This window comes from Protomyctophum bolini, assembly GCF_963924005.1.
Source record: "Protomyctophum bolini genome assembly, chromosome: 13".
NCBI classification, from domain to species: Eukaryota; Metazoa; Chordata; class Actinopteri; order Myctophiformes; family Myctophidae; genus Protomyctophum; species Protomyctophum bolini.
This window is the reverse complement of record NC_137874.1, coordinates 28,221,905-28,246,907: the sequence shown is the minus strand read 5'-3', so window position 1 is coordinate 28,246,907 and position 25,003 is coordinate 28,221,905. Positions and strand designations below refer to the sequence as shown.

Sequence of the window (25,003 nt, the reverse complement as noted above, 5' to 3'; positions counted from 1 at the left end):
CTCACCAAAACCTCCAGTACGAGTATGAAGTCAGAGCAAATTAGCTAACGTGTAAATAAAGTAAATTACAGTAACTTGCAGTAATGTTTCATCTTACGCAATTTATACTCCGTCATACAGGACCGAAAATAGCGGAACTACAAGCTCACAATGCGTTGTGAGTATGCAGATTTTCAGCATGTGAAACCGCTGTACAACAAAGTGTAAATCAGGGATATGGTGCAAACATCAGTGGGTCCAAGCTCCCAAAGTGTCATTCACTCATTCTTCTCTTTCACACCCAAGCAGACAAAATACAATGCACATATACATAAGCCAGTCCATCATAGATCCCGTTACCACAGCATTATAAAACACTATAAAAACAGATGAAACGTAATAAATACCGGAGGAAAGCACAGTCCAAATAAAGCTGAAATGTGTTTAATTGATCAACTGACACTGTGCAATATATCCATGTAAAAAAGAAAGGCTAAAATAATAAACATAAGATCGGTGTGCTTAATATTCAATGCTTCAAAACAATCATCAAAACACTAAAAATACCATTTATTTATCAATGATATATATACACACACACAAAGATACTTGAAGGGCAGGTAAGGATAGACTGCTGAAATATACCACGTGTCCCAATCCAATCCGCTTTGTTCCGATGTCTACAATGTAAACGGACATGAACCATGAGCAAAATCCAGAAATACTTTCTAAAATAATTTCTAACTGTCTAGTACGGTAGCAGAAGTGTAAATCCGCAAAAGTGATGTGAGATTATGTCTTTCCCAAAATGTATGCTCTACGGCACGCCAATGGTTCACAAAATTCGCTGTCTCTGGTAGGTACACACAGTCAATATGAACATTTTATAGTTTCCTCTATGGAAAACTAACTCCTCGCATAATATCAAAAGATAATTTCAATCCGATACTGTAAGCATGATTTTGTGCTAATCTGGCAGGACAAGAGAAAGCTAACAAAACATTTCCAACGTTACTTATTGACCTTACCATAAGGCAATCTAAGGATAGAGGCAAAACAAAAACGAATGAGGGAATTGCACAAGTCATTTATCTTAATTATATAAATGCCTCGAGTACACTGGCATATACTATATATAAAAAAAAATCTTATGTTGGTTCATATTCAACAGATTAAAAGGAAAATATCCCAGAAAACGTTGTACTTTGCACAACAAAAAAAACAAAACAAACAGGTGTGTAGGAGAGGGCCTGAACACAGAACAAAGTCTCCCGGTACACTGTCAATAGGCAAATAAATCCATGGAGCAGTGCCCTGTAGGCCAGGTGTCAGTGCTAATCAGTGCTGCGGTGTAAAGCTGCGCTTAATGGTACACCTCAGTAATGACTGGGCCCAGGGCACCCCTCCGTGGATTAGTCTATAGTCCCAATTAAAATATTTATTGGAGAGAACCAATGGTTCAGTCCTAAGACATTCATCAGGCAAATGGCCGATTTATACTTTTAAACCTGGCAAAAGCAGGTCCGAGGACCAAAATGTTGCTTCTCTCTAATTGCCAAGTATTGACAGTGTGCTGGAGTCTCTTTGTTGGTAACGATCCGCCAGGACACCAACGGTAGATTATGGTGTTAAAATACGTCGGACTACAATGGTATTTTAGCAGTGCTTCTTGGTTGCACCTGCAACACTGGCTTGAAAACTAATGGAATCTATTAAAGTTGCCACTTGCCAGTGTATTACAGGAGCTACTGGTGAGCCAAAGATGGCAGCCCTTAACATGAAGAGTAACTGACCCGCTCTCTCTAGAATGTCATCACTTCATCCAGTGTAGCATCGCTGTCGCACAGAAAACTTGTTTCTGATTTTTATACTTTATATATTTATACTTTGTCGTATGAGAATAAATGTGTCGTATTACGATAGGTAGAATTTCTAAACGTTTTTGCCTAAATTGGCATGCCCAAAATGAGGATAAAAGGTAGGAAGTGGTTAACTTTGTTTGTGGGTTTTATAAATTTTAACCAATGAAATGTATAATATAATTTGATTATTTTTTCCATTTCTTGAAAAGTAACCATTTTGATATACGGTACAAAGTTTCCAGCTGACGGCAACAATAAATACGATTAAAGATCTCCAAACCAATTCCCTCCTAATTAATTCCTGTCATTCCTGAAATCTGAAATATGTTTAAAAGGAAAATGAAAAAATTAAAACCGCAAAACTGTGCAAATGCATGGCATTTTAACCAATTCATACACTTAGCAAATAAACCTCATAATCCCTTTTCTTTTATATATTGGTACCTCACCCATCACAAATCTTTGCAATTTTATACAGCATGTGCCAAGCAGAACACTTAACTTGCTGACTTATAATTTGTCAGCCCTCAATTTTATGGCCGAAAGTCAAACATCGATGTCTGCGATAATCACAGGGCCATGTCTGCAAAACTCTGTACGGCCGATATGCTCATTCACATCGACGCATTTTTAAAGGTCATCGGCTGTTCAGTTTTTCTATGGCTTGTGCTCACTCATGGCTCCTTTTTCCCTTTTATACAACTAATATGGTCAGGCACTGTTCATCTATTCAAAATAGGGAGAAAATACAAATTGCTTTTCTTTTTTTAAAACCTTAGTGTGTAACATCAACACCACCAAATCGGGGTGATCGAATACTTAAGTACTGTGTATCCCGCAACCACATAACTATTCATCTAACAAATCATCAAATCATCTAGACTTCTTTGTGATCTGTCGTACATTCGATGCGGATGAATACATGATTGGTCTTGGGGAGAATATAGAGTGATAAATACAGTCTATCAATTGCATTGATAAAACATGAATTTCAATTGAGCCCCATGCTAAAAACGTGAGGCATTAAATATGATCAGAACTAACCTAACCACTTAAACCCTATATGCTGTATCTCCCATCTACGCCAAATATCTTCGGCAAAAATTGCAGATCTACAAGCTCACGACAAACGAGACACATTGTGACCTTGTCGATGTGCCATTTCTGCCAAATGCTCGCCTCGCCCTCCAGAATAGGGACGCTAGGGAGTTCAAGTGGTTAACAGAACTGTTACACACTACTTTCTTCCTCCATTCCATCAACCAACTCCTGACCTTCCACCCTCCGCCCGGCCTCCTCCTCGGCTAGACCGGCCTCATCCTTGGCTAGCTCGTCTTTCGGCTCACAGTTTGGTTTGGCTGTGCTTTTTTGGAGACAGCGGAGGCCGAGGCGGGCGAGGAAGAGGACGAGGAGGACGAGGAAGAGGAGGAACTCCATCGAGTCTCCACGCCTGTGCTCGTCATCTTCAGCTTCCGCCGCTTCGCGAGGGGAGCGTTATCGACGCTCTTCAGAAAGAATCCCTCTCTTTTCCCGCGGTTAAAGGCCTGACGTGGAAAGGCAAAGACAGACGCGTTTTGGGTTTTTTACGCCATGCAAGTGCCTTTTTTTTTTTACACACTCGCGCAAATAACAATGGACACTTAAAACACAGTTTATCCTTTTAGGAATGACATTTCACTGTCATATGACCTAAACGTTTACTTAATACAAAAAGCATGGTAACGATCTGGGTGGGTGGTTCCTAGTGGTGTGTTGCTGCAGGATAACTGCAGGCATTCATTTCACATAGAAAGATTGCAACATGACACTTGATTGACTGCTGGGATGGTGAGCTACTATGAAATGATTAGATCAGAGGACATGAGGGAGTTAGGCCTGCAAAGCACACACGACATGCGCAGCTGCAGCTGATTGACATACGTAGCGAAATGCAGTGCTCACAGGAAGTCCAAGTACTATATATTTGCTATTTGAATTGATGCGTCTGAGATCGGGGCGGAATCATCATAACCTGGACGTCAAGCGTCCTGTGAATATTGGGGGAACAGAAATGAATAGGGCTCATGGAATAAAGCTAAATTAAATCTCATGATGTTGTTTAGGTATCATTATTCTAAACCTGTGTTGCTGCTACATGCTATCTATCTTTTATTATTAATCGATTAGTTAAATTAAGTGTAGCAGCCCTATAGCCTATATTTGTTAACCTTACTTGGATGTTTTTTGGGAAAACAGTCAGTATGTCATTGGGAGTGTGATTGCACAGCAGGAAGCGATACCTTCAGTAATGCTATACATGCTTATCTGCTCCATCGTCTGTGTTTACTGCTTTCATGCTGCAATGTGACATCTGTTCTCATGTCTGTAAAGCATCTCAATTTATGTCTACTTAGTATTATGTCTGTAACAGAGCCATTTCATGACAAATCATCCTGTATTCATAAAGTCCAGTTCTTAGTTTTAGCTTTTTCTTTTTATTCAGACAGGAGACAGTAGAGTAAGAGGAAAGTGAGCGAGGACAGAGAGGGGGAAAGACCTGCAACACTCTCAAGATGGAATCAGTCAAGTTGGTCAACGTACTAGACTAGTTCTCTACACTTTATGCCACCCTATGTAACTTTTTGGAGAATACATTTTTTGTATGGTAGATAATACAATACACAATAGTATAACAAACTAACACAACTATGGTGGTTGTATTTAGTGTCCCTGCTCTTCTTTTGGGAAATGTAACAAGTACACTTACCTTGTAGGTTGCGTTGACGTAAGTGCGAACGGTCGGCCCACTGGACTCCAGCACGTCTGGAGTGCACAGTGGAGTGGTGGACATGGACACTCCGCCCTGCAGCCAGCTGTTCTCCTTCAGGTCGGAGAGCTTGAGACGCCTCTCTGGATCCACCGTCAGCAGGCCTGAAACCACCGTGAGTGACGGGAGGAATGGGTCACTTACAGAGATAGTGGTGAGATGGGTGATATTCGAACGTTAAATATTTACGGGAAAAAGCCCGCAGAGGGCAGAGTAGGGCCCATTACAGATGCGCGAGAAATACATTTTTAAATCTCAGCGCACGGCAGAGCAGTGCAGTGCAGTGCTTTTGACCTTTCCAGTATACACAGAGCCCATCTCTGCAGACCCCATCGATCCATGCCTGCAGCTTCCCCTCTTAGCAGCTGTCCTACAGACTGTCATGAAACGTATTGCTGAATCTCTTCTGTCAGCCAGTGCTGGTTGAGCTACAGTACCAGGGCACACTGACCTCCCTACCGCTCCTTCTAATAAGGAACATGGATAGATTAGACATGTATTGATCCAGAGGGAAATTCAGGTGTCACGTGACGCCATTTGACCTGCTTACCTTTAGCCCCTTAACACCTTTAAGATGCTCATCCTATGCTTGATTTTTAACATACATAGGCTACTGCAAGTCTCAAAACGGCGAACAGGATCGCCTAAACCCGACACCTTTTCTCTTTATATATACGGTATTTATATAGTGTTCCGGTAGAGTTGCATGTATTGGCAGAGCCACACTGACAGGTTCAGACCAAAGTTCCATTTAGCATGCTTGTGCTGAAAAAACTGCAAGGTTGCAATGTGTAAAACTGCAACTGCAAAATAAGCAGTTGATGAATGTGTAAAATACTGCTTTATAATGCTAATATTAGCACAGATCTCACAGGGACTATTTTCAGCAGCATGTTGTAATGTGTTTATTTTGGCTGAGTGTAAGCAAAATTAACCTTAAGGCAATTAACAGCGGCAATATACATTGTTTGATTTTAATTCCCTGCTTGTGCTTGGTTTTGCAGTGATGGATAGCACCATCAAATCAGTCTCTGTACAGGTGCTGGGCTTCTCTCCCCTGTCCCCGCAGAGGGGGGAGAACCATGAAAAATCGGCCTCATCCGGGCCATCAGGTATCCAGAGAAGAGGGCTCTCTGGTCGGGTACGAGCGGCCGCACCTCTGCCTCTCTGAGGTCACCTCTTACCTCATAATTGGTTCTGAATGCCTATGATGATTAGAGCCAGACCAATATATCGGTCTGGCAGGTAAATCACGCATTATTTGACTTTTCTCTGAGTACATCTGTATCGGCAAGCATGCAGACAGTGTGTCTTGATTTTTAACCACTTTTCAACCTGGCTGGATGGCACTTGTACACCGCCTTCAAATGACCTGTCTTGAAAGATCCACCCATCGACTAATCTAATATACGGCAACCTTGCCTGTGTTTCTTCACTAGTCCGATCCAGAAGAACACAGTTTGCTGGCCACTGCTACAGAGCTGACAATGAGGTTATATCTTCCCTTCTTCTCTGGAATACTGCCTCAAAGCACAGAAAACTGTCGTTCCATGATGTCATCGCTAGGGACACATGCATCAGTAAGCAGGAACTGGGGATGGCAATGAAGGAACGGAAAGTCTGGTGTGGCATTGTGAAGTCCATGATCTCGACGACGTTCGAAAAATGATGAGCATGTAGATTGACTATTTTTTTTAACTAAAATTATAGGAGCTTCAGTGCTTATATAAATAGAGTTTAATTAACTATTTATTCAGTTTATTTTTTACTAAGAAGTTACAAATAGAAACATCTACATGTATCTATGTTATCTAACTATAAATGCACCAAGTCTCTCTGTGTGTGTGTGTGTGTGTGTGTGTGTGTGTGTGTGTGTGTGTGTGTGTGTGTGTGTGTGTGTGTAGAGGCAGAGAGAAGGGCTAATTCAACTGGGAAAATTTAAGATCTCTATCTTGAGAGGTTGAACTGCACCAAGAGCTCATGAGGTATTCACAGCAGCACCAACACATTTTCAAATATATCAAAGTATTTTGTTTCCCTTCAGTGAAGCATTGAGTTGAGCCAAACTGCAAATGCCATAAGCAAAACAAACTCATTTCAGGGCAGGCTGATACTGAAAAGTTAATGCATGGTTTTATTGCTAGCAGGCCTGATTACTGTAATGCTCTCCTGTCGAGTCTACCAAAGAAGGCAGTTGGTTAGTTACAACCTCTGCAGCATGCTGCAAACTGACAAAGACCAGATGGAGAGCAAACATTACACCCGTTTTGAAATCCCTGCAATAGATTTTAACATCTTTTATTGTTTTTTAAATCACTAAAGGGCAATGCACCTGCCTATTTATGTGCAAAGCTTTTTTATTAGGTGTGTGCCTGGCAGTGCCCTTAGATCATCTGACAGAGGTCTCTTAACAGCACCAAAGGCTAGAACAAAAAATCTATGTATGGACTAGCAGCTTTTAGCCATTATGGACGTAGCCAATAGCCTGCCAGCCAACAGCCTGCCAGATAGGTTTCTGAAACCCTATATACTTGGTCGCCCGGTATCACATGGGAGCACTACATCAGCAACGTGGGCCTCCACAGGAGCATCCCGCAGGTCACGGACAAGGTCAGAGTGAGACGGATGAGGCCGGCTGGCCACTGTGTCAGACACCTGGGACTGATAGAGAGCCCACTGATACTGTGGAATCCACCCAAAGCACAGCTAGGAGGTGAGCACCAACTATGTTGTGGACACACTGCAGCATTACAGCGGAGCCAGCAACACCGCAGAGCTCCAGACCATGATGCTGGCGAGGAAGGAATGGGGTGCGGCAACACAGGAGTCCAAAGTTGGTGTCGGTCAGCTAGTCCACATACAGTAACACCCTCGCATCGGTGTCCCCCAGGGCTCTATACTAGATCTGCTACTTTGGCTTAACATTGGCCCTCAGAAGAGTGATGGTAGGGTTCATGTGATTCTTTTATGTGTAGCGCATTGAGTTGCACATGCTGTATGAAATGGACTATATAAATAAAAGTTGATTTTGACGTACCTTTCACCAGCTCTTTGGCCTCTTCCGACACACCCTTCCAGGGCTCCCCCGCCAGAGAGAAGTCCCCCTCTTTTATCTTCTGCATTATGTCAGCAGCATGAGATGAGGTCATCCCCCGCTGCTCACTCTGAAACGGCACCTGGCCTGACAGCATGGTGTACTGGAGGAGAGAACACACACACATTTATGTCGAGGCTTTCTTATGGGCAAACCAAAACCTAGTAAGAGAGCATAACTATTGGAACATTAACAATGTACTGTAAAGAAGATTTTTTTTTATAAATGTGGCACAGTATAGTCTGTTACACACTTACCATTAATAATATCACACCAACTACAGTATAATGCTGCGTTCACACGGGCATATACAAAGATACAGTCTACCATTCATTTTCAATGGAAGCCAGTGACGTGAAGATACAAAGCAAATCTGACATGCTACAAAAGATACAAAGATACAAATAAGTTGAACTGGCTTCAACTTCAGATACAAAGTGACAAATGTGCTGTGAATCTTTGTATCTTTGCATCTGCCTGTGTGAAGGCATCATAAGTCTTACAGATAGTACACTATCTGCACTTACATGTATACTGTTACATACAGTATACAATCTCTACAGTCCATTTGTAACATTTTGCATTGGTGGATAAAACTCATACATTTACTCATTTTGATAAATTTGCATACACAATTAAATAATACACATTCTGGAATGTCTAGGTAAACATTGCATACACTGTTGACCAGGTCACTAACTTTTTGGAATGTGTATTACATTCATAAAACAGATTGACAAGTCCTGTGGAGCAGAGCATTTTGAACTGCGACTCTGACGTTTCCCATTCTATCGCAGCTCTGTGCACATCCTATTAGTGGCTGCTGAATCGACCCAATTTTCCCTTGGGGATCAATAAAGTTTTATCTCATCCTTAATTTAAATTACCAGGATGACCCCGAGGCTCCAGAGGTCACAGGCCTTATCGTATCCTGCGCTGTCGAAGAGCTCAGGTGCGGCGTACTGCAACGTGAAGCAAGGGGTCTGGAGGGGCGCGCTGCCCGCCGGGCACAGACGGGCAAACCCAAAATCGATGACTTTCAGCACCAGGTCTTCTCCCTCATCTGCAAACAGCACATTCTGCAAGGCAAATAGGAGATCATGTCATTATGCTGTCCTTAACTCCTCCAACCTTTTGCGCGCAGTCTGCACTTCTCCACACTGAGGGGCACATTATAATGGGAGGCTGCTTCTTCAGCAATGTGAGCTGTGATAGTGCCGCCTTAACCCATTTTGACCTGAAAAAGCTATGTTTCTATGTCAGTGGTTCTTCGATTTTTCAAAAATAGCAGACCTACAAGCTCGTATGAGCTTGTAGATCTGCTATTTTTCAATAGCTAAAGCATAACATAATGCTAACACCAAAAGGGGTTCCCGCTCAAAATGGGTTAAGGGAGTAAGGTGTAAATGAGCTGTGATACTTATCATTTTGTGTCCAAAATGAAAGTCAAACGAATGTCACGTTAAACTAGTTAGTCTAATGGGATGACACGTATGTCTAGGTGGAGATTGACATACTGGTTGATACCCCTACTATACTATTTGCACATATTGCTGGTGATATCAAATCAAACCAAACTTTATTTATATAGCACATTTAAAGCAACAGAAGCTGACCAAAGTGCTGTACAGGCTGAAACAACCAGTGATAGTTTGTGTACATATTGGTTAATACACATACGCTGGTGGTCATCTGTAGATTTATAATGAACTATTATGCACATATTGCTGATGATAGTTGAACATATCGGTTGATAATTATTATCTTTACATACGTATGTACATGTGCCTATATGTATTACATACTACATACAGGGTTCCAAAACATCTCAAAATTCTATACTTTTCCAGACTCAAATTTACAGAATTCTCTGTAATTTGTCACACTATATTTGACATCCGAGTAATGTAGCTAGAAGCTAGATCCACACATTAAAAAGGGGAATACCACTCATTTCCATCATTGAACTATGTCTTTATCATGTTGAAATATCATGAAATAAAAAAGTCCCACCCTTTCTGTTTAGCCTAGAGCCTGGGAGTCAATGTGTGCTGACGAGGGGGCTTGTTTTACAGCACCGGCTACTACTAGTAGGGTGGGTCGAAGCTCCGCCCTACTAGTAGTAGTACGAAGTAGTGGGGCGCCCATGCGGGCGGGGCTTCCTCATATTCTAACAGAGCCAGAAAACTACATTCTGGCAGCCAGCTCGGTGGCGTGCCTCGGACTACGACGATAAAGTATGTTTTAAGGTTAGGTTTAGTATTAGTTTTTGTGAGGTTAGGGTTAGGTTTTTTTTAGGCATCGTTTTTCTGAGGTTATAGAACCATTTGTGCGAGTGTGTGTGCGCGCGCTTGCAAATAGAGGGTCAGGTCGAATGTTATTATACTGTCTTTTATATATTTTCGTTTTTAACTAGTGTTAAAATAGGACACTAGTGCCTAGTAAGCCTACTACTTATTCTGTACTTGTACCATCCTGACTGCTGCTATGATCTCGATCAATAAATATCTATATGCCTGTCTGATCCATCTAAACTATGATACAATAGTCTATTTATGGTTACCGTAATAGTGTGCTATTGTGGCATACACACTGGGATAGATGTGAACTAAGCTTTTTCTACACACATACATTTTCTTCTGTGCTCAATTTGTTTATTTTATATTTTGGGGAGAAGGACTGTAGGCCAAAATACTTGGATTAGAACAATGTGTTCCAGTCAGAGTGGGTGCAGGTTTTCATTTCGGTCCAACTCTCCACCAGGTGATTTAGCTAATTAGGCCATGTTCAAGCAGAGCGGCAGGAACTCATTAGTGTAGTGTAGTGTTGAGCTGGAAGGAAAACCTGCAGCCTCTTCTCATTTCTACACTGCACGTGATAATGCAGTGTCTTGCAATATGGATACTGCATTAGTCACTATAGATCTACCCTTTTCATAGAAACCATTTTGACAGATAGATGTAAACACAGCTATGGGTAATATCATTGATTGTGGGTGTGATTAATCTAGGTGTAAAAGGGACTGACAGACAGGAAGTCAAAACTCGCCGATTGGTTTTAAACAGCTGTAGTCACATCAAAAGCTGGCGAAGCGCCTTCCAGAGCTTGGTTCTATTTTCGATGCGGGCCACAGACCACCAAAAACAGAATGTGCATATGGTGTAATATTGCAATTTTTATATATTTAATAGACAAAGGTCTGCACTTTGTGACACTACAGTAATCCTGTATTGTGCAGTTCGACCCAGACCCATATATATTGCAATCTGGGACCATACCAGGTGAACGATTAAAGGAATACTCCATCCCCCAAATTATTATTATGTTTGTGTTGCAATCCTTCACAGGGAATGAATTACAGGTATCCAAAAACAAAGTCAATGCTAGGGCTTTCACAATAGTGACAATTTGTGACATTTTAGTTAATAATTATATGCAACGATATAATTGTGTTTTTGGCATTGGACACTGGAACATACAAAGACTTTACTTAGGTTTGGCTTTAGGATTCGTAAAACTAAATGTGCAAAGGGCAGATATGACACGTCAGGTATAAGTTAATTCTACAGTTAAATGACTGCAGTGGCATATTTAATACTTTCAAAATGTATTGTCAGCTTGTAGATCTGCCTATTTATGGAAAATGTTTGAAAAATAATTCAACATGGAAATAATTATGATGTATTATACAACAATAATTCAGCATCAAATTAATGTAATGTTTATAAACAAATGATGGCATCAAAAAATGATATATTTAATTTTCAATTAATTTTCTATTCTCTTTCTTCTTATTGCAGAACCCACCTCTGGTTTGAGGTCTCTGTGGACAACTCCAGCCCCGTGCATGAAGCTCACTGCTGACACCAGACTCCGCAGCAGCTGGCTTGCCTCTGCCTCTCCAAATAACTTCTTTCTTTTGATTCTTTCAAGCAGCTCCCCTCCGCGTAGGAGCTCCAGCACCAGGTATGTGTGATACTGAGGGAGAGGAGGCGGGAGGGATGCAAATCAGAAAGTTGATCATTGCAAGTTACTTTATTCCCAATGCACAGTGATTTCACAAAATATTCAGAACTCTTCAGGTATGAGACCAAGACCAACATTTCATTTGCAGAGTCTAACAATGGTAATAGGTGCTGTATAATAAATAAATCGAATGAATTCTAATCAAATTGTAACTTCTTAAAGGAATGGTGGATTTGGAGAATTGTGTACCATGTCTGTGTAGACTTCGTGCAGCTTGACGATGTTGGGATGAGACTCACACTGCCTCAATGCTGCGATCTCCCTCTGCGTATTCACTTCCATTCTAAGAAAACAAGAGACTATTAGTGTACTCACACAAAGACAAAACAGAAGTTATCAGAAACAAAAAAAAGGATGGGAAACAATTGCTAATTGTGCAGGTGCATCAAAATAAATCAAAGCACCCAAGGGGCTGATATAAACACCTCACCTCAAACCAAATGGGAAAACCAGTCCAGTCAACAAAAACCCTCTCCAACCTAGTATAGCTCTGTCTGATTAAATATCCACGTTTATATGGCTGCACCCCTGGGTACCTTTTTCTAGTGTAGTTTTTATATGAAATGTAACTGAAAAGTTAAAATTTAAAAAAAGGTATAAAACGTCAGATGTGCTTTGTTTTTTTAGGCATTTCTGCTTTTACTGAGACAGGAGATTAAAGACAGACCGGTGACAGACAGGACAGACAGACAGGAGAGAGGAGGGGAGGGGTGAGCTATTGAGTATAGCTCAATTTCGACTTCATTTCACGGCGGTCGGCGGTGTCACTACAATGATGGATAGATCTTCAATGCGTTGTTCTTTCTGGCAAGCGATACCACATAAATTAGGCATTCAAAGCTTAACAGCTGGAGCACCAGCAACAACTGTCAACCCACCTGCGACTGACAATTTTGACAGCATAGTCGAGGCCACTCTGCCGGTGCCGGCATTTCCTACAAACAGAGAAACTGCCCTCACCGAGGGGAGGTTCCTGCAGACACAGCTCGTAGTTCACAAAGAATTGTGATTCCTGAACAGGAAAGAAAATATGCTTTATTCAAATAGAACCAAAATAGGACAATAAAAATAATGGTTGTGCCACTAGAGAAGGATCCCCACAGTCAACTGTAAAGAGTTCATTATTATTATTAAAATAAATGAAAGCTTTTCTCTTCCTTTACAAAAATCACACCGTGTGAAGTGAGGGGCGCCCTTATCATCGTATATCGTAAAATAGACACTATTATGACTTAAAATTGTCCATTCATTGTCAATGGGAATTGTGTTTGAGTTTGTTTAGGCCTTCAAAAAACAGTCTTTGCAAAGGTACACTATTACAAACAGGAGGCTCTCAGGAGGGTTCTGAGATCCAATCGGTTCTTCAGACAATTTTTGAGGGGCGCTAGCACCTCCTTTGCCCAGCTTTTCGGATTTGTGTAAAAGTCAAACATTGAAGACAAAAGTGAGGACGGAAATGTGAGGACCCAAATTGTGATTGAGGTGTGATTGTGCCACAAGGGACTCCCGTTGGTAGAGAGGTCAGACATTGCACAATACTCAAGAGCATTGGCTGATCTTGGCATTTTGACTCAAAGGCTTTCAGCTTTCAGGAAGAAGCCGGGAATACACCAGGAAGACATATTTTCATATTATAATATATTATTATAGTATAATTATTTGCATATGGCAGACGGAATAAGATGATTTATGATGATAAGAGCGCTCCTCACTTTACATCTTTTGAGTGGCGCTTTGAGGGTTTGTGTGAACAATGTGAGCATTGTCCTAGCACAAACATTGAACGCCATTGACAATGAATGGCCAGCTTTGAGTGTAAACACAAACATTGAAAACGAAGGTGAGGAAGCAAATTGTGATTGGCCGGAATGACATGATGTATGATGAGTGATGACGTATGATGATAAGAGTGCACCTCACTTGACACAGGTGTGATTTTTTATTATAAAGGCTACTATATAAAAATAGGCTATTCCAAAAAAAAGTGAAATTTCAGCGGTGAGATTTTCACAGCTGAAAACTACTGAAAGTGGAATCCATGATCGCACACCTTTGATCTGCTCTTTCAACTCAGCTGGCAGCCTGGCTTCCAAGCGTAGCTCAACTTTCCTCACCCTTATTATGCACTGCAGTAATCTAATCCTAGGTCAGCCTAATTATCACACAGCACTTCGTGCTTTTCTGTCCTGACCAGCATTATTACGCACTATTATTACGCAGTATTACACATAATGATAAACAGACCCGGGACCCGAGGACATCTGAACCAACCTAGAACTAATTGACCATAATAAAACAAAGACAAACTCAGTTAAGGTAGATGCCTGAAGACTAATATTAATTAAGTATACAGTCCATAGCTTGTCCTTTGTTGAAACCGTATGAGAGCTGAGGGGGATACAGTGTAGGGGAGATGGACACTGGGAGAGCAGATAGGTAGACAGTGTAGGATGAACACAGTAACACACAATGGAGAGCTGAGAGAGAGACAGTATAGGATCCTCGTTTTCGAGGCTGCCATGATGATGAACTGAGAGGTAGACATTGTATGGGAGACAGTCACTAGGATAGCGCTAACCTCGCCTCACCAGGATTTCCACCACCTCGGAGGAAAGCCTCCGTTTCAAAAGTCTGTATGATCCTGTCGGGAGCGGATGATCTCGTTACGTCATGTTGTAGTATTCTTTTGAAGTCGACAGGCAGGAACAACAGGCGGCAACTTCCTTTTCCCTCAAACCGATTTTTCTCAATAAAAGCTACAGGCTACGAGAGCCTGTTGTTCCTGCCTGTCGACTACAAAACAATACTACAACATGACGTAACGAGATCATCTGCTCCCGACAGGATCATATACCCTAAATTAAATGGTGCCCAGGCTAGGATAGCGCAGAGAGAGAGACAGAGAAGGAAAGCTTGGACAAGACTTCCAACAGCGGGACCTGTTACAACCACTACACTGCTAACGGTACCGTGGGTTGCCAACTCTGTTTTAGTGTTCAACACATCATCCAGTTATCGGTAATAACTAAGTTACAATTTGCAAGATGAAGTACGTACCTTTAACATAGAACTCCTCTGGACCATCGACGAACCAGGTCGATCGGCTCCTATTTGGGATTCGATGAAGTCCCCCATGACAGCGTTCTTGTTGAACAGGATGGACGGAGCAACAAACGAGTATCCCTGCCATGGGAAAAACATGGGAACAAATTCTAAATCTTCCACACTGCTTCTTTCAAAACAGGCCTGAAAATCCACTTATCAGGATACCACAAGGGATAAGATCAGGATCGGGACTCGAACCTGCAACACGCTGTCAGGCTGGATTACCACTGCCTAGGTGCCCGAACCACTAGGCTGGGCCGGACCATTGTACATAGTGTTTTATATTGGGTGATGTGTATTTTTGTGTTATTTTTATGCGATGTTGATGAATACATTAGGACCACAATGGATGTTATCCTTTTATCCTAAATGACTGATGAATGTACCTCATGCAGTTTACATTTCTGACTAATAAAGTATTCAATCACTCACCTAAGCACCTAAAATGAAACAAAAGCATATTTTGTTCTAAATCTCTGAATTGTGACCTTGTCCTCTGTCCCTTGTATTAATCTTTGAGTTAATAATCTCTTCAGGGCAGCCTATTGCTCATTCCCACCTAATTTAAAGTGTCACACACACACACTTTATAATACCCTGCCATGCAATGCTGTGAAGCAGTAAACCATAGCATAGCTCTTGCTCCAATGTGCATTGAGTAATGTAGAAGAAAAACCCAATTAAATGCTATAGTTCTGCATTCAAAGGATTGTCACAGGATGTCGACAAATTAGGGATGGGAATTATCAATTCATTCATTCATTAATTGATAGTTGATAAGTTTTGATAACCTTATCAATCGATTAACCGGTTAGTTGATAAGCGGCGTTTTTGTAAAAGAAAAAGAATATAAATTTTCCTCAATGTCTAACATAAAAATCTACATCTACACAAGCAGTGACAGTGTGATTAGTGTCGTGTGACTGTATTCATAATATGATAATAATACCAACAATGACAGTATGATTACTGCAATGTGTAATATAGCAATAATAGCAGTGATGGCATAGTTACTGTAGTGTGCATTGGAGCAATAATCTCACTGACAGTGTGATACTGATAACTATAATATGTATGAGAGCCATTAACAAACAAGCAGCCATTCTTTACTGTTGTAATATGAAGGTGGCACAAGGGATGCCACAGCACCAAGTTAACATAGTTACTCAGTTACTCAGCAAAAAAGCCATTGCCCGTCCGCAACTAGTTCAAAATTATGCAGCAAGACTCCTGGCCAACACTAGGAGGTGTGAACACATTACTCCAGTACTGGCCTCCCTTCATTGGTTGCAAGTACATTTTAGATTTGATTTTACATTATTATTGACTACGTTTAAAGCTATGCGAGGGCTGGCCCGAGTTACATTTTAGCTATGTTAAAGCCCTACGACTTAAAGTTGTCTCTCTCTCTTCTAAAGTGATACATAGGAAAAACGACAAAAAAGCAAGCTACAGTAGATATATTATCAAATATAACGTCGCTGTCAGGACTTGTTGTACAACAGTGTTGCGCAATAGTAGCGTAAACAGCTGATCTACAATCTCACGAGTAGCAATGGAACATGTGAGCTTGTAGATGGTCCATATCCTCCATTTATTTTTTAAACATTCTGAAAATTGTGGTATGTTAAAAGTGTGGTATGTATTGTGGTATGCATTTCAAATATTTAATTTAACCAATGAAGGGAAAAAAACTATTAACAAGAGCATGTGACTAATGGTTCTCTGGTTCTCTGTTTTTCCACCCGACAGCAACAATAAGGTATTTAACAATTTTTTGACACGCTAAGTGGCAGCAATTAGTGTAGCTAACCTTTGCCAGCCGATCCAGAGATTTTTCCTCATGTTCACAGCCTTTTGACCAGCCCCCAGACCACCATTGTAACCATCGGCTATCATTAGCATTAGCTCAGGCTGTTTACCTTTCACCAGAAACGTTTACATGTCGGGAGCGATGCGAGATAAAATCACAAATTTGACAATGCACTTTGGATGGATGGCGATTACCATGGACAGCGCTTGTATTTCCAGAGTTATATTAAAACTCTGGAAATATAAGCGCTGTCCATGGTAATCGCCATCCATCCAAAGTTCATTGTCAAGGCATTGAAAATCCTACTTTGAACAGAAGTCTATGGGGCCGTGTGCAAAGATCCTGGTACTGGAGGTGACGGAGGCGTGGTTACCAATGTTAAAAGCTGGGGGGGGGGGGGGGGGGGTATGAATATGTTCATACCTAGCAGATTACGTCCTATAGAATTAACTGTGTGCTTTATGGGTATTGAGAGCAGGGTTGGGGGCCTGTCTTAACCCTATCTGTGCTGAAACTTCCAGATGTACAATTCTCACCCGAGTGGAGGGAATACCAAACAACTCACCCCTTTACCCATTTTTTAAAGCACTTTGTGACTTTGTCTAGAAATGTGCTATATAAATAAATTAATTCATTATCATTATCATTTACCAACTCGCCCCGGGCGTACAGGAAGCCAATAGATTTCCAAGGAAGCCAATAGATTCTACTTGAGTGCGATATGAAAATTATCTTGCAGTGACTTGACAATTACCTGAGAGAGACAATTTATTGAATTGAACATAGACTGATATTTTTTGGTCAAAGTTACGTTATCCTACCCAATTATGTTTAGCAAACAATGAGCCAATTATGCAGTCCAAGTTCGCTAGAATTTAATGACTTTGGAGAAAATGGGAGATGGGAAAAAAGGCATTGCCATTCACAGGAAAATGGTCTATGATCATCTACACTACATTACATGTCTTGCCAATGCTGTGCAAAGTCGATAGGTACTGATGTGGGTATGGCACGAGGCTAATCTATAGCCTGTGTCTGCGTGTGTGTGTGTGTGTGTGTGTGTGTGTGTGTGTACGGAGCTAACCAGAGAGCTCCAAGTTTATTGTGCACACTACCAGTAGGTGAACCTCCACTAACATTGTATATCTTTTTAAAATACTTATCTGTATTTTTATAATGGATGTAAAATAAATACATCATAGACAACAAAGGACATAGACATTGGGATCCAGCATGATTTTCTTCCATATATTCTTCCACATTTTTGTATGGTCACTCAGCACAGTCGTAAAGTGACACATTATACTGTGAACAAAAATCTAAAATGGATTGGTCGGTACAGTTCATTGCAGCAGCAAGCTTTGGCAACAAAAGCTTGTGACATTTTGGCCCAAGTTAAACTCAGAATGGGGATTGGTTCCAAAAATCGTTCATGCTCTAATAAGTTTGATCAGTTCCAAACGCTTGACACAACGCTCCACTGGAAGGTATTGCTACGCTAACTGTGTTTTATGGAAAGTTGGATTGTGCCGTTGGCAAGTCAGATTGTCTGGCTAACTGATGTATGTGTATGTACTCTATGGACCCCCTGTGGCTGGAATAAAGTTAGAATTGAATTGAATATGTGCCGAGTACTAACCTTGAACAGCTTGTCAGTGCTCGGAGGCGTGCTGGCTGGGGAGTAAACGGGATCCATGCCTGTAAACTCCTCAGCAAAGTTGCCCGTGTCAAGCTCGCTCTTCAGTTCTGGTCGGAACGGGGCTGAGACTTTCTTTTGCGCTAGGTCATCCCAGTTCAGTCCCTGAGTATGTAAAAAGACATGAGAGTGATGCACTGTACACTGAGGGCATTGTGAGTAGTACGTAAGTATTACAGCCTGCTGCATTTTACAAACTTCATAAATATGTTCAAGGCAGCCACCCCAACAAGCTATTCCAGGGCTGTTGCAGAAAGCATTATATTGGTATGTACTAAAAATCGTTTAAAATAAGATTGCAGTAGCTGATTGCCGTTTTTACTTCCTGTTCACGGTCTGTGAGTTTTTGGTCTTTAAATGAGTTAAGAAGCGCATTAATTTTATTTTACTGAAAAACATTATGTAATCCAAATCAGTGTCTGGGATACAAAAATGGAAATGAATCCCCAGTGAATATTTTGTATCAAATCTATTCATATGCTGATGCCTCATTTATACAGGCTCATTCTCTTTGCGGTGTGGAAGCTAAAAGAAAATCAACATGGTTCTGAATTAATTATTTCCATATAATATTCTTGTGTGAAAGAACTCATGACACAAATCTTTCGGTTGAATTGGAAAAAAATTAAATATTTTTTTAAATAAACACATCCGTGGATATTGGTTAAGGATCTCATGCGTGCGTGTGTGCGTGCGTGTGTGCGTGCGTTGGTGCGTGCGTGCAAGAGAAAGACAACAGCAGGGGTGTGGTAATGTGGGACCTTGAAGAAAGCATGTCCTTTAATGTCCTCCGCCCCTCGTGGCCCAGATCCAAGTCTCTTGTGTGGATCTTTAACCAGCAGCTTCTTGAGGAGGTCCTGAGCAACGGCTCCAATCATAGAGGGGAATGGGGGGGTATTGCGCAAAATACGTCTGAGAAGAAACAACATGGAGAAAAAGAGGAGAGGGGCGACTTTAACCACTTGAACCACAGCGTCCCTATTCAGGGTGGAACCTTCACTGAAAATAGCAGATGTTATATATTTTCGACAAATAGATTTGACGTAGAAAAATGCACCAAGTACAGAGCCAACTCGGTCCGACTCTGTTTGACTAAGAACAGACTTGAAGTGGTTAAATGAGCCCGGTAGTTTTAAACATTAGGCGTACCACAGTGTCCTGTGTCAAAAATAGCAGATCAACAAGCCCATGTGGTGAGCTTGTAGATCTGCTATTTTTGTGGAAAACATGAAAGAAAAACAAAAATATATATTTTGAAAAACCAAATAAAAAGACAATATATGAATATATAATAATATAATTAGGTTCCAGCCTCTATTTGACATAAAAGCACTTGTCTTATCACAATAATTGCATTCCCGGCCGGCCTTGCAATACAGTGGCTGTTATCTTCATACATTGGAGAACAACTAATAAATGGCTGCACATCCGACACAAACCTGGGTTATCAGATTTTGTAATCGAGATACAGCTAATCCCAGCTATAAAAGTAAACAAGGTGCACTGAGGATCTGATCGTCTCAACAACCTCTAGGGGTAATTAGAGACGTAATTGGTATAATGAAGTATAATTGCAATGAGCCTCAAAAATCTATATTGGCCAACAATGAGCAATGCATAGATGTTAACATTCACAAGCTGATGAAAAGTGGAAGTGTATGCAAAGCAAGCAGGTGGCAGGCGGCTAACTAGACATATTGAAAACGGCAACTTATTAAACCTGAGACCCATTACAGCGGGTGTAGAAAGCAATTTACTGAGCTGCTGCCATCGTTTTAATGGATGTGAAGTGCTATGGGACTGAATAACAAGCGCGGCAGCGACAATCAGCATTTCGTGTGGCAAAGACAAATCTGTTTGCAATGTGGATAAGTGAGGACACATTTTAAAGTGTAAGTAATCTAAATCTGCATATAACACTGGATTTTAACGTGGGGTGCGGGCATCCCCAGTGGTCCTTGAGGGTGTTCCAGGGAATCCCCCACAAATTATATTAACACTGATGATTTTACACTAAGACTGGGTGTTCCAGAGATAAAGAAATCATATGAAATGGGCGGTCTGTGTACTAATGCACATCAAACTGTGGGGGGGAGGTCCTTAAAATAGTCCATCAAGACTGCAGCACTCACTTGGAGACTTCATTCTGGGAGTTGCTCTCTCCCTCCAGAGTAAACGGTGATGCTCCTGTCAGAAGCTCAAACATCAGGATCCCCAGGCTCCACCAATCTACTGACTGAGAAGAGATTAATTGATCGATTGAAAAACTTCAAAGTCAGAGACGAGGAAAAAAAAAGAAAAGGATACAGCAAAGAGGACAAAGTGACTGCCAACAAAAATACATTTGCACTATGATACAGTATGTAATATTTGGTGCATCGTATGTAACTATAAATTCATGTGTTTGCTTATACAGAATATTAATCCATATTTGCTGCTGATACATATTGCAAATCCGCTGTGTCCCGTTCTTTTCCATTTTAAAGAGTTTGAGATTTATCCATTCTGTTTTTGTCTGTTGATATTGAAATACGTCTATTCCACTGCTATGTGTTCATCATTCTATTGTAGCACTATTTACAACCCGTTTACTGGCTGTTATGATAACGCAGATTGCACACAGATACTAAAATACAGAGTAAGTAAGATGGCGGACAAGACACACTTAGATAAACATACATACATCAGTTGCCCGAGTGCCCATGGCAGGTAAATAAAACTTTAGGACAAGTTGAGTTTGCTTTTGGGTTGCTCAACCGTCAAGTGCACATTTGACTGGAGACGCAACCATCTTTAGTTTGCTATAAACATAACACGAGATATCTATTCTGTCTACACATGAACACTTGAACGTTTGTTCCCTCTCTCTCTATCTCTCTCTCCCTCTGGAGAAAACAGCTTATCTACAAGCTCACATTGTTTCAATTTCAACTCATTCACGCCTTCTTTCCCAGTAGAAAAACCTTTGCGACTATTTAACTCTACGGGCTGGCATATGCTTGAGATAAGCATGGCTGCATCCTTCCCTAGATGTGTTAAAATACAGTAATGCACCGGACGGTTAGCTCAACCGTCTGGGCACCTAGGCTGCTGAGCCAGCCTGACGGCGTGCTGCGGGTTCGACTACCGATCCTGACGGCATTTGCCGCGTCTCTTCCACCTATCTCTCTCCCCATTTCCTGTTAATCTACTTTCAACCTATCAATAAAAGGCAGAAAAAGCCCCAAAAAGATATCTTAAAAAAGAAATACAGTAATGCAGCCCTCCTTGGAGAAACACATAAAACGTAAAACACATTTAGCTTGCGGTCTCCTGATAGATGTTTATTCAGGCCAGTTTTGAAAGAAACCAGTGTTTCACATACTTAACCCATTTTGGGCGGGAACCCCTTTTGGTGTTAGCATTATGTTATGCTTTAGCTATTGAAAAATAGCAGATCTACAACAAGCTCATAGCGCACCACCGAGTGGCGCGCTACGAGCTTGTAGGTCTGCTATTTTTGAAAAATCGAAGAGCGACTGACATTTTTTTAATCTGATCTCAGGTCAGAATGGGTTAATGGATGGTGTCAGTGAGGGAATTTCCAAAAGAAATTGGGAGGAACCAGATCATGGTTTCTCCCTCTAGTGGGTATCACAGACTTTGGAAAAGCTGTAACCCTGAGACCTTAGTGTCAACCCCGTGCACACTTAGAAGAATATGCATAATCACATTAAAACATAAAATAGAGTCTGCATACTGGATCATGCTCCTAAAGTTGATATCAGGTCCGAGGAAGAGCTAGGTCACCTTGGTGGTAATCCAATACAGTAAATCAACTTTTCCAATGTGCAGGGTGCAGATTCTTTTCTATTTTAAATTGAGTCCTCTTTTTAGCACATGGGATTGTATATTTTGGGTGTGCATACTTTTTCATTTGCACATATTATATTGCCATGAATTAGTGAACATAAACGTTTGCACATTTACGGTATGTGATACATACATACAGATGCAACAAGCCGACTGTATTACTATTAATGTGATGTAATTATTGTATGAATATGAATGTCACTACTTATTATGAGCTCACTTTACCTAAGGCATTTTTGCTAATGATGTTATATAATTATAACATAATTTTAAGTGGAAAATCCTAACCAGGGACAGGGGGTGCAAATTAGCCTGGGCTAAAGCTGGGGAGCCTTTTGATTCCAAGACGGCCGCATTACTTCCAGACCCATTATTTATTCATAATTGTTTTTACCTTGCCGTGGCCTGACTTTCCTCTGATGATTTCAGGAGCCATGTACTCGATGGTTCCACAGAATGAATAGGTTCTTCCTTTCTGCATGGAGAAAGAGGTCAACTGGATCAATGTACTGAAGGTTGCTGTACACATACCAAAAGGATCTGCACAACACATAGTTCCTATTTAGAGGATTTTATTAAATGCAGTCAGTGACGTTCCGAGCAATACAGGCTCTTCATGAAGATTTTTTGTTGGCTCATTGCCATCTCTATTCTCTCTTCCATCTTCACAAAGCAGGCATTTTCTTAGGTGCGTTGCTAGAAATGTCATGGAATTTAGTCCTCCTCAAAACAGGAGCTATTTGGTGTGCACTGTGCAGATATTTCTGCTCTAAATTACAATGTATTCCTTTGAACCAGACATTAGTTTGTGAATGTCTTTTTTCTTCTTCTTTGTTATCTAAGTTTTGATCCCACGATTTTGTAACCCATTTTTTCACCCAGTGTCAATTATCTAATGTAATCCTGGGCTAGCACCGGATAGCACCGGACTGACCTCATGCTTCCTTCAATGCATGAGCGTCTAAGCTGCCTTTCACCTGACAGTGGGGAGTTTCAGCGGTTGGAACGTAGTGTGTGGAAGGAACACGTTATTCCAACCAGTTCCTTTTCCCCTCCATTAGGCGCCCCGGGTGGCCAGGGGGAGGAAGTTTAGAGAACAGGATTATTGCATGTTTTTTGTGAGGGTACCTACCCTAGGGGACACGGGGAGAACATGCATACTCCACACAGAAAGGCCCCTTCTCCAACCCCACCTAGGGTATAGAGCGCCACAGTCCCGCCCCCTTTCAGAAAAGCGAGTGGCCCAGGAAGTGGAAGCCCCATGCATTCTCCCATCGGCACTTTTAATATAATTTATTTAAAGACGGTTACGCCGCGGACAAAGCCAATTCGGATCGTGACGAATCATGACAATGAACACAATATTTTGGGCCGATCAGATAATTTATAAGACGAAAAATAAAACAAATAGTGTTGTCTCCTGACTTTCTTTTCTTCTTTCTAATGATTTGATCGTCCCAAAATATTGTGTTCATTGTCATGATTGGTCACGATCCGAATTGGCTTTGTCCGCGGCGTAACCGTCTTTAAATAAATTATATTAAAAGTGCCGATGGGAGAATGCATGGGGCTTCCACTTCCTGGGCCACTCGCTTTTCTGAAAGGGGGCGGGGACTGCGGCGCTCTATGGGCACTGATGACGCAGAGGAGAGAACACGCCCCCAGCACCCACAGCGTCCCCAGCGGGAATCGAACCTTCTAGCTGTGAGGCGATAGCACTACCGACTGTGCCACTTTCATTATACACATGCCAACACACACTTGAGCACATGCATGCGCATGTTTGTGTCTAGCACTGGTTTGTCTAGGACACTGGTTACAGGTCCTTTTGGTTCCACTATACTATCCACTGTCATTTTATTTCCACTTCTCAAGAGTTAACTTAACACTGAGGATTTAGATAAAAAAATAAATGGTTGAGAATCACTGGTCTCGGTGCTTGCTTACATACCTCCTCTTCCAGAAATTCTTTGCTGAGCCCGAAATCAGTCAATACCACATGTCCTTCGCTGTCTAGCAGGATGTTTTCCAGTTTGATGTCTCTGTAAACAATTCCCAGCTGGGTCCAACAGTAAATAAAGTTACATACATTGTCGACATGGTCAAATTTAAATGGAGACAGTTTAAAATGAATAATGACACTTTGGTAGAGTTTTGAGTTGTGCAGTTAGTCTACCATGATATAATAGTATTGTTACTTCACTAGTTACTCTGATGACTAAAACAATTTGAATATTCAAAAGTCATTTTGAAGTTACATGGCTAAACAGTCAAAAATAACTAAAAGAAAACTGGTTCAACGCTTTCAAAATAAATGTCAAGGCTGTGTTGATTTTACCAATTGAATAAATTGGGATTCGGAAGATCCAGATCTTTGATACCCATTGCACCATGCAATTTAACCCAATGCGTAGAATAGATTGGATTATCAATTCTTAATCAACTGACAAAATATTGAAGATATCTCACCAATATTTGGAGTTAAATCATGGCAAGGTATGGCAACCCAAACCTCTACAAAAGTGTAAATTTACCTTAAGATCAAAATAACCAAAAATGGGAATGTCTCCACATGAACAAAATACAGAGCCGAACCGACTTTTAGTCGGCTCTAAAATAGGAGTATGAATCGGCCCTAAGAACCAAAAAGAACTGAACCGGTTCCCAACCGGTGGAAAAGGGCCCATTGTGTTAGGTTATAGGACCAAGCCAGTGTTTTGTGTTTAGCCCCTTAGAATTTACATTACTGCCAACAATTCTTCAAAGCAGA

The 25,003-nt window shown here is 41.1% G+C and overlaps 1 protein-coding gene across 1 annotated transcript in view; it reads right to left on the bottom strand.

Annotated features, from left to right (window-relative positions):
- Positions 1-407: 407 nt before the first annotated feature.
- Positions 408-25,003, bottom strand: part of rps6ka4 (ribosomal protein S6 kinase, polypeptide 4) — a 29,509-nt gene continuing 4,913 nt past the window's right edge. Inside the window, exons 6-18 of the mRNA XM_080780842.1 lie at positions 24,185-24,292; positions 22,628-22,708; positions 20,514-20,617; positions 19,143-19,293; positions 18,325-18,486; positions 14,825-14,950; positions 12,646-12,779; positions 11,957-12,050; positions 11,549-11,719; positions 8,629-8,820; positions 7,685-7,844; positions 4,588-4,751; positions 408-3,385 (exon numbers count right to left, since the gene is read on the bottom strand). Coding sequence (XP_080636968.1) covers positions 3,167-3,385; positions 4,588-4,751; positions 7,685-7,844; positions 8,629-8,820; positions 11,549-11,719; positions 11,957-12,050; positions 12,646-12,779; positions 14,825-14,950; positions 18,325-18,486; positions 19,143-19,293; positions 20,514-20,617; positions 22,628-22,708; positions 24,185-24,292 — 1,866 coding nt within the window. The 3' untranslated portion in view covers positions 408-3,166. The remainder of the gene's footprint in view (positions 3,386-4,587; positions 4,752-7,684; positions 7,845-8,628; positions 8,821-11,548; positions 11,720-11,956; positions 12,051-12,645; positions 12,780-14,824; positions 14,951-18,324; positions 18,487-19,142; positions 19,294-20,513; positions 20,618-22,627; positions 22,709-24,184; positions 24,293-25,003) is intronic.